Source organism: Lepidochelys kempii, chromosome 3 (assembly GCF_965140285.1).
Source record: "Lepidochelys kempii isolate rLepKem1 chromosome 3, rLepKem1.hap1, whole genome shotgun sequence".
In the NCBI taxonomy this organism is placed as follows: Eukaryota; Metazoa; Chordata; order Testudines; family Cheloniidae; genus Lepidochelys; species Lepidochelys kempii.
Genome location: NC_136382.1, coordinates 207,318,329 through 207,328,740, shown reverse-complemented (window position 1 = coordinate 207,328,740; position 10,412 = coordinate 207,318,329). Strand labels below are relative to the sequence as shown.

The window sequence follows — 10,412 nt, the reverse complement described above, 5'->3', positions numbered from 1 at the left end:
TTCCAGGTCTGTGACTCGGGCTACTAGGTGCGATGGTGACGATGATTAATAATATATTGTTCATGCTGTTACTCTAAATAAACGCAAAATCACCAGTCAGAATCTATCACTGAGATCTACAGGTGAACTATTGTATCCATCGATAAGATATAGCTTGATCCTGAAATCCTTACTCTCAATCCAGTGGGCCTTTGGCCTGAGTAAGAACTGCAACTCTGGTCCAAGGCATAAGAACATGAGAACAGCCATATTGGATCAGACCAAAGGTCCATCTAGCCCAGTGTCCTGTCTGCTGACAGTGGACAGTACCAGGTGCCCCAGAGGGAATGAACAGAACAGGTCATCATCACGTGATCCATCCCCTGTCGCCCATTCCCAGCTTCTGGCAAACAGAGGCTAGGGACACCATTCCAGCTAATAGCCATTGAAGGATCTATCCTCCATGAACATATCTAGTTCTTTTTAGCACTACAATGCTAATACAACTTGCAATGAACAAGATCTTATTTATTTATTTATTTGGTGCATGCAATCTGACCAAGCCAACCCACAGCATTCTTATCAACTATGTTCAAGGCATGAAGACCTCTAGGGTAATTTTGCAGTCCTCCACAATTTGTGTCATGGTTTATGGCTGCCCACATTGACATAAGTGGACTGTCTTTAAAACACCACTGAAATTCCACTGCAGCACAAATTCCATGTGTAACTGTGCCTCAGTGGGTCACAACTGAGGATGCCAAATTCAGGACAAACTGCTGAGAAATATGGCAGATACACCCCAAGACTGGTGGCTAATCCCCCATAGGATATATGAAACCAGCAACAAAAGTAAACTTCTGTTTCACCACACTGGCTAACAAAAAGTCATAAAAGCAGTTTCCTCTGGCATTCCAGTCCTTGTATTACCACCGAAAACACCGGATTTAAAGGTGAGTGGTTCTTTACAACCAGTCTCATCAACTGAAAGGTTCTTCTGATCCCAAAGGACCAGCCACACACCCAGGTCAATATATAACTTAGATCTTACCCAAAAATCACGCTGATGCCAGTCCTTTAGTATCTAAAATCTAAAAGTTTATTGAAAGAAAGAAAGAAAGAAAGAAAGAAAGAAAGAAAGAAAGAAAGAAAGAAAGAAAGAAAGAAAGAAAGAAAGAAAGAAAGAAAGAAAGAAAGAAAGAAAGAAAGAAAGAAAGAAAGATGAGAGTTAAAATTGGTTAAAGGACTCAAATACACACAGTAATTGTGAAGTTCTTGGTCCAGGCTTATAGCAGTGATGGACTAAACTTCTGGCTTAAGTCAAGTCTCTGGCTGTTTCCAAATCATTGGAAGGCCCTCAGTCCATTGGTTAGAATGCTCCCATTAGTATAAATTCATAGTCCAGAGGCTTCGGCAGGATAGAGGCAAAATGGACGGGTTTCCAGGGCCATTATGTCTTCTGCCATGTGGCGGGAACCCATTGTTCCAAACAAAAACCTCAGCCCAGCTAGTGAAGAATCACAGGTGAGGAGATGGTATTTGGCGTTACATGGGCAAGTCACATGTTCATGCCCAATTTCGCTCAGTCATTGCAGGAAGCTATTACCTGCACCCCAAACAGCACGTTTACAGGACAGTCCACTCAGTGTAGAGGGGCTTCTCAATTTGAATAGTCCCTCCAAGGTGTGCTGGCTAACTACTTCATGGGTGTACCCCGGGAGCAAACATTTGAAATCCAGGTATAGAGCCAATATTCATAACTTCAAATACAAAAGTGATACATGCATACAGTTGGCATAATCACACTCAGTGAATCATAAACTTTTCAGAGACATCTTACATGCCACATTGTGTACAAGATTTGTTGCAACAAGGAGCCACATGGTCATATTTTAATCAGATACGGTCACACCATGTCCTGTAGGAAACCAGTTCAGAAGGCTCCATTGCCTTAAGGGTACATCAAACCCGCGTTGACATTGAGTAGGGTCCAAGACAAGTTAATTATTTGTCACTTTCTCTGCAGACCATAAAGCTCATCATGTGGCCTCTACCATCAATCCCTCACCCGGTAAACTCATCCACAAGGGGCGTGAGGGCAGACGACCATGCGTGTCCCCCGGACATGCCCATGGCGTCTGGAGAAACGGACTATCCAACTAGCTACCCAGCTGGCTAGGAGAGGGATCACCTACCCCTGAACCTTTGATTCTACCCACGTTCACACGGGGATGGGCTGCCCCTGGGGCACATGGCAGGGGCAGGATATTAAGGACAAAATTCAAGGGTTACCACGAATCTTGGTCAACCTGTCAAACCGGTTCCGGGCGATGATTTTCTAGTCATAGGTCCGGCACTTAAGGTCCTCCAGCTGACCAAGGCCTTCTGCCTGCATAGCACAGCTGGGCATGAGTCCAAAAGCCCAATAATGTAGCTGTGGTGAATTGTTTTAAAATCATTTTATAAGCTAACAGCATTCGAGAATGACTCTGTTTTACCCCACAGAGGTTCAAAGAAGCCCGGTCGCTCCTGCGGGGAGTGTGACCGGTTAGGCAGGGTGTGTGTGGGAGTAAGAAGGGAGGAGGGTGGTTGTGGAAATACGGGCACACGCTGCCCTAGGGCCCTGATCCTGCAACGCGTCTGACTCGCTTCATCGGCCAGCGCCGGCGCTGTCGGCTGCCTGCTGCACACGCGGGTGTGCGTGGCTCTGAGCAGGGCAGTCGAGGGGACTCCCCAGGAGAGCATTTGCCCGGATCCTGCACAAGGAACTTTACTCAAGGGAGTAGCCCCGTTCAGACCAAAGAGAGGATCCACCTAAGGCGGGGCGTGCGTTTGCAGCTCAGCCCTGCCGCTTGCTCGCTGGCTTCTCCTGGCTGTGCTGGGGGGGGGGGGGGCAGAGGGGTGTGACCATACGGGGGGGCGTTCTTAGTAGGTTTAAGGGACAACCTGCTGAGGCGGGTTTGGGGGGGGCCGCTGAAGACGGCCTGGGAATCCAGGGCAGGTGCCCTGCGCAGCGACCGAGCCCTGCTGCCTTCGGGTGACATTTTTCTCTTTTTTTCAGGAACTTGGAAGCACCCTTGAACCTGGCCCCGGCTCCATTGAACTCCATGGGGCCCGATCCCTCTGCTTCCCCTCCGCAGGACTGACCCCAGAGATCACCCTGCTGCTTCTGCCCTAAAATGGGGCATTTTAAGGCCTTTGGTGCCATCAGGTCCCACTGGACTATGACAGTCTGTCTCCGACCTCCGGCCATCACCTGACCCGCCCAGAGGGCTAGGAGAGGGAATGTTCCCCCCCCCCCCGAACCTTTGATTCTACCCGCGTCCACACGGGTGATGGGCTGCCATTGGGACACGTGGCACCAGCCGGTTATTAAGGGAAACATCCCCGAGCTCTGCTTCAAACTTGAAACTGGTTTTATCTCCAGATTTCAGTGGCACTCAGCTCTTCACTCCCTGCCCCCCCCCAGCCCCACCCCCCTTCCCCAGTTGTTCAGGCTATTAGTATCACTCAGCCCAAGGGAAATTGTGTTGCCAGATTGCTTGGGTGTGTCCTGGCTGGGAAGCCCACCGTGTGGACTTCAGGTTCCTCTGTTGCCAAGTCAAACTCCGGCTGTCAGATCGGTTCCCTTTCCTGCTTTCCAGCAGCAGTTAGGAGGCCCCGGTTTCCTAGTTAGCTGGAATCCCTCCTGGAATGGTGCAGCTCATTAGAAAAGGAGGAAACCGGGGAGCGTTTTTGAGTGGGAAGGTAAACACCGATCTGCAGAGGGGAAAGACCGTTAGAACAGCGGGGGGCTGGGAACGCACTGGAAGCAAGACATCCGGTGTGGGGAACAACCAGCTCCGGCTGGTGGGCCCGATCCTGCAGATTTTGCTCAATGGGAGTTGTACCTGGAGGATCCAGCCCATTCCCAGTGTCTCTGTCCCTTGCATTTTTTTAGGCCGTTGCTGATTTGTACCTAAGTGGCGTTAAATGCTTCTCTCTGCGGCTCCCCTCAAAGAAAGGTTTCCTCGGCTTTCTGTGAGCCCAGCTCCTGCTTCCCTTTCGCACACGAAGTCCCCACTTGGAGACGGTGGGAGTTTGGGGTGGGGGCAGGACTGCAGGATCGGGCCCTGCGAGCTTTGCCAAGGCAGTGATTTGTTTGCAAGAGGAGACCCGACCAGGATCCGCCCAGGGGAAAGGAGCGGCGGGCTCACCGAATGGGACAGGAGAGGAACCCGGACGAACCCTGCTCTAGCCGGGGGATAAGGGCTCCCATAGGTAGGACGTAGGTCTGGGGAAGGCGGCCTGCCTGCAGCCAGCAACCCTACTGCAGATTGCTCCTGCAAAATACGGCACGTGCATGGACACCCTGGGAAACGTCTCGTGCCCCCTTAATGACCAGAGGTGGCAGGCGAAAAGCTCCTGGGGGGGGGGGGGGGGTGAATGCATTACACCTGGGGCTCCTTGCTCTCTCGCGCCTGAACACGGCCGCCTGCAACCACGCTGAGCACAGCCCGGCGGGGCGATCCGGACGAAATGTGGCCTTGTGTCGCCCGCAACCGTTTCTGCACTGAGCCGGTGCAGTGTGTGAGCTCGGTGCCCGCTCCTCGCAGAGCAGAGCGGGCCGCAAACTGGGCGTGAAGGGGGCGTGAAGGGGGGGGGGGGGGGAAACGGTATCAAATAATCGATCTGCTTCAAAAACCCCGGTGCAGGTCGGTAGCGCTGATATGTGCCTTATAGAAAGCGTATACATGGAATAGAGACCACACACACACACACCCCCAGAGTCTCTGTTAAATGCATACTTGTTCTATACATTATATACTACACAGACCTGTGCGCAATAAACAGAGTCTTGCATCCACTTTCTAGACATCACATAGCAATATTCTCTATGTGCATATACAGGTAAACACCATTTGATCATTCTCATGTAAACACCATTTGCTAGTTACCATACACACAGAAACCAGACCCTTCGTCGAGACAGACCCAGCACAGAGCCTTGCTGTGGGATGCATGTCCTGGGCGGGATTTGTCTAGTCCGCACCGAAATGACAGAAAGTCTCTGCTGGCCTGAGAGGGTTGTAAAAGCTGCCCGAGCTAGGGCTGCAATTTAGGCAATTCGTTAAGAGCCGTTTGGGGGTTGTTTTAGCCGCAGTCCGCCCTGATCCCTAGAGTTTTTGGAGGCTTGCCTGGCTCTCCTGGGTGCACTGAGCAGCCTTCCCACCGGGAGAATTGTGTAATTAACCAAGTTTCCGAGCAGCAGCCCTGTTAGTCTGGAGCCGCAAAAAAGACCAGGAGGACTCGTGGCACCTTAGAGACTAGCCCATTTATTTGGGCATGAGCTTCCGTGGGCTACAGGCCGGTGAAGTGAATTCCAGGGCCTTGGGTGACAGGGCTTTCCCGGCGCAGTCCTTGACAAGCTTCATTGAGAGGGTGACTCTCCGCAGCGCTGAGCGGACCCCAAGCAAGAACCGCTCGTTGCTGAGTCGGTGGGATCCTGATCCAGGGGCGAACAGTCTGGGCCAGGGGGTTGTTTTATTTCCTAGCCGTGGGTTAGACTTCCTGCAGGTGGCGTTAGGACGAGGGGCAACCCCCCGCCCGTCAAGCCGGGCAAGTGGGCTGAGCCGACAGCTCCCGTCCGAAAGTTCATTTCGTCCGCAACGCAAAACTTTTCCGGCGACCTGTCCCTGTTCGCGTTAAATGGGGGGGGGGGAGGGGAGGGCATTGCTTCGCCTGCAGAAAGCCAACCCCCCGCCCAAACCCCGGAGTTTTCAACTCCCAGAGATGAAAGTCACTCGCTCCTCAAAGAATCAGCCCGGGGTGGCACCGAATTAGCCCGCACCGCACGTTTGTCCCGCAGCAGCTGCGGACTGAAAGCGGGGGCGTCCTTGTCCGTTTCCACAGGGGCTAATCAGTGTTCGGGTTCTGGAAAGTGACCCCGGGTCACTGTTTCCACCACCCGCCAGGCAGATTTCGTTATAACACACGCTGGGAGGGTTACGGCCTGGGGAGCTCAAGTTGGGACCCGAGGAAGTATCAGAGGCCGGGGAATATGAGGGAAAGCCCTATCATCAGACGGGATACTGCGGGTAGGAGGCTACCCTTGTTGGCCTCTCTTTTCTTGAGTAAAACCAAAGCGTACGTGAAGGTAACACAGACGCGGAAGAAACACTAAAAAATAGCTGAGCCCGGAGAGAAACGAATAATGTTGGTCTTTATACAGCGCCTGGCGATCTATCCCCCTGGGACCTGCGGGCACCCTGGGTAAAGCGTTGTAATCTTTCAAGTGTTTATGGTCAAGTCGGTTCGAGGGATTTTCTCTTTTGAAGACCAATACGCACCCAGACAGACATCTGGTTCAAGCCAGAGGGAAATCCCGCTGGGTGAACCTTTGGAGAGCTGCTGGTTTAATATCACTCCTGAGAGCTTGGATTTGGATGGGCAGAGGAGTATCTGATACCTTCTTGTTCCTACACTTACATCGCGGCTTGTCCCTTGGAGTGAGGGCTCTGGTCTCTATTTTCCTCCGCAGTCTTGTTCCGACGCGGCATTGTTACTCATCTCTCAGAGCACTCCTCCCAGAAAAACAATATTGGCTTCAAATCTAATCTCTGCGGTTTTTCTGAGAGTTATTTCTAAGCCAGGAGCGTTTGGGGCTTGTTGTGGTGGTGGCTGGCCATATCCTTGCTCTTAAATCCTAACTCTGCAGATTTGGCTCGAGTTCCCAAATCCGATGCTTATTATCCACCGCTTGGAGGCTTCTCAGTGACTTTTGGGGTGTTTCTTTTCTTACGGCTTCAACAAAACTAAAATGCTTTAGTCACCTTGGTGAGAGACGCTGGTCGGGAAAGCCGGGGGAGATCTGGTTTAGTCAGAGAGAGGAGGGGGTGGGGTTTACACGCCTCGGAGAAGGCCGGCTCTCCGTTATAACGCCTAGCGGCGTAGAAGTGAAACTGAGCCTTTCCCACAACGCGCCCTGGCACCCGCAGATCGTGGGCTCCGAGAAAGGAGGAAACCGGGGGGCCCTAGGCAGAAATGCGCCTCCCCCTCCCCAGTAAAAGCAGGATACTTACAGGAGAGGGTCTCGGGGTAGGGTTTAGTCTCGCTGGCCTCTGGATTTTGATACTTTGAGCTAATTTGGAAGTGCCCCGCCGCTGCCACCAAACGATGCGTAAGAGCCCCAAGGACGCATAAATTAGGTGTCTCTACAGTGGCAGAGGACGGTCCTTGTAACCTCGTCTCCTAAGCTCCTTTTGGTGCTTGTGGAAGGGAGACCGGGGGGGGCGGGGACCAACCAACGGGCTCTTTCCCGGGGCGGGGGAAGGCAGCGGGCTGGGGGTTCCCCCTCGCCCTCGGCCCGCCCCGCCGCAGCCCAGCGCTGCGCGGGGACCTGTCCGGGCGCGCAGGGGCTGGAGCGGGGCGCAAGGTGAGGGGCGCAGTGGGGAGCGAACTGGATTTCCGCCCCTGGGCACTGCCGGTTGTTGGCTCCTTGGGGCTGTCGCTCCGCCCCCCAGTGTCTGTCGTAAACCTGGCGCCGGACTAAAATAAACCCGAGATAAGAGAGCTCAGGGCTCGCCTCCCTCCTCCTGCCTCCTGCGCGGCGAGCGCTCGGCTCCCCGGCGCGCTCCGGAGCCCCCCTCTCTTGGCGCAGCCAGCCGGCCGGAGGGGAGCGGGCAGCCGCCCGGGGCTGAGCCCCCGCCAGCTCCCCCGCTGCCCGGCGGCCGAGCCATGTCGCTGAGCCCCAAGCACACGACGCCCTTCTCCGTCACCGACATCCTGAGCCCCATGGAGGAGAGCTACAAGAAGTTCGGGGCGCTGGAGGGCGCCGGGCACCTGGGCTCCCCGCTGGGGGCTTATCGCCAGGCGCAGGGCGCGCAGGCGGCCCCGGCCATGCAGCAACACGCCATGGGCGGCCACAACGGGGCGGCGGCCGGCGCCTACCACATGCCGCACGGCGTCTCCCAGTTCCCCCACAGCGCCGTGGGGGGCTACTGCAACGGGGGGCTCAGCAACATGGGCGAGCTGCCCGCCTACCCCGACAGCATGCGGAACAGCGCGGCGGCAGCCGCCAGCGGCTGGTACGGGGCCAACCCGGACCCCAGGTACTCCACAAGTAAGTGGGGCGCAGGCGGGGAGCCGGGGACGCTGGGCTGGGGGGGGCTCTGCCGGGAGGCCGGGAAGGCAGAAGGTTGGAGGCTCTGGGTACTCCACAGCCCCCGGGCTGAGACTTTCTTGTCTTGGGGAAGCCACAGGTCCTTACCCCAGATCACGCGAGGCAGGCATTGACCAGAGAAGCGGGACATAAATAGATAGATGGAGTGTGTGGAGATAGATAGATATGGAGATGGATGGGTGGAGTGTGTGTGGGGATAGATAGATAGATAGATAGATAGATAGATAGATAGATAGATAGATAGATAGATAGATAGATAGATAGATAGATAGATAGATAGATAGATGGGTGGATGGGGATAGATAGATAGATAGATAGATAGATAGATAGATAGATAGATAGATAGATAGATAGATAGATAGATAGATAGATAGATAGATAGATAGATAGATAGATAGATAGATAGATAGATAGATGTGTCTAGGGGTGGATAGATGGATGGATGGAGTGTGGGGGGGATAGATAGATAGATAGATAGATAGATAGATAGATAGATAGATAGATAGATAGATAGATAGATAGATTGTCTAGGGATGGATAGATGGACGGATGGAGTGTGTGGAGATAGATGTTTTATGGGGATGGATAGATGGATGGATGAAGTGAGTGTGGGGATAGACAGATAGATGTGTATGGGGATGGATAGATGGGGTGTAAGAGGCTAGCATTTAGATCATTAGAGGGGTCTGGGGCTAGACAGACAGGGGTCTGTGGGACAGACAGACAGCGCCCTATGGGGATTAGATACAGCTGTTTCCCTTGCCCTGATGCACCCCACGCCCTTGCGATCCAGCCGAGGTTTCAGACCCGGTGGCTGGGGGGCAGGTCCTCCCGCCAGCCCTGCCCCAGGCCCAGCTGGCCCTGCGCCCGCATGTGGTTGCCCTGCCCGCCCTGCTCCCTGCCAAGCGCAGAGCCAGGGCTCGCGGCTCCCGTCGGGCCGGCCTAGCTCTCAGCCTCCCCTCTGCTCAGTCTCTAGGTTCATGGGCCCCTCGGCCGGGATGAACATGGCCGGCATGGGCACCCTGAGCGGGATCGCCGAGGCGGCCAAGACCATGGCCCCTCTCCACGCGGCGCCCCGGCGGAAGAGGAGGGTGCTGTTCTCCCAGGCTCAGGTCTACGAGCTGGAGAGGCGGTTTAAGCAGCAGAAGTACCTGTCGGCGCCGGAGCGGGAGCACCTGGCCAGCCTGATCCACCTCACCCCGACGCAGGTCAAGATCTGGTTCCAGAACCACCGCTACAAGATGAAGCGGCAGGCGAAGGATAAGGCCACGCCGCAGCTCCAGCAGGAGACCAGCCTGTGCCAGCAGCCGCCCTCCCCGCGGCGGGTGCCCGTGCCGGTGCTGGTGAAGGACGGGAAACCCTGCCAGGGCAACCCCAGCAGCACCCCGGCGGCGCCCACCCAGCCGGCGCCCCAGGGCGCCTCCAGCGGGGGGCTCCCGGCGTCCAGCAGCGCCGCGCACCAGCAGGTCAGCTCGCTGAGCCAGGCCCCGGAGCTGGAGGAGATGTCGCCCAGCCCCCCCTCCCTCCACAGCCAGGTCGGCGGCATGGCCCAGATGGACACAGCCAACCTCGATTACAGCAGCAGCCTGGTCAACCCCAACCTGCTCTACAGCAGGACGTGGTAACGCGGGGGGGGGGGCTGCCTGGGACTGCCTGGGGAGCGGGCTGCAACCCCCCCCCCCGCCCCAGCCACCCACCCCAACAGTGATCGCGCCTGCGGCTTTCTTCCCCGTGAGTCCGTCCCTGGAGGGAAATATCTGCGCGCCTTCCTCCTCTCTCGTTGTCGTGGTTGATTTTATTTTATATGATTCGTGAATTAGGACGATGATGATTGTCTGGGATTGCAACGAAGTGCATCGCTCAGGGCGGCCAAAGCTGCCGCGGACGGGGCGCGCCGCTGTGGACTTCTGCGGGGGTAGCTGAAAAGGCGGATGGAAAGTCTTGCACATTTGGGGGGGTGGGAGGAGGGGGAGCGGGAGGGGGAGGGGAAGGGGAGAAAGAACAAATCAAAGGGGCAAGGAAGCAAACAAGCAAAAAACTCTCCTTGCTTCAGGATATCTGAGGCCACTGCCGGCTACAGGTGAGGGCTTCCCTGATGACCGCCTGACTCCGGAGTCTGGGCTGTAGCTTTAGTTTAATGTGCGATTAGCCAAATTAAAAGGCGACGCAGCAGAGTGACAAGACTTCGTGTTTACCGCCATCAAGTCTCCGATTTTTATTTATTTCTTTTTTTAGGCTAGTTAAAAACACAAAACCCCCAGTTGGTTGGTGT

The 10,412-nt window shown here is 55.2% G+C and overlaps 1 protein-coding gene across 1 annotated transcript; it reads left to right on the top strand.

The window, feature by feature from the left end:
* Window positions 1-7,695: 7,695 nt before the first annotated feature.
* NKX2-4 (NK2 homeobox 4) lies at window positions 7,696-9,765 on the top strand. The gene is made up of 3 exons (XM_073335323.1): window positions 7,696-8,080; window positions 9,110-9,558; window positions 9,625-9,765. Exons 1-3 carry the CDS (start codon window positions 7,696-7,698, stop codon window positions 9,763-9,765), a joined length of 975 nt encoding a protein of 324 aa, XP_073191424.1.
* Window positions 9,766-10,412: the final 647 nt, after the last annotated feature.

Bases quoted from the DNA above. Each gene is read 5' to 3' on its own strand.
- NKX2-4 (XM_073335323.1), top strand. From the start codon at position 7,696: ATGTCGCTGAGCCCCAAGCACACGACGCCCTTCTCCGTCACCGACATC. The intron at 8,081-9,109 runs GTAAGTGGGGCG...CCCTCTGCTCAG, and splicing joins GGACCCCAGGTACTCCACAA to TCTCTAGGTTCATGGGCCCC. The intron at 9,559-9,624 runs GCCTCCAGCGGG...TCGCTGAGCCAG, and splicing joins CCCAGCCGGCGCCCCAGGGC to GCCCCGGAGCTGGAGGAGAT.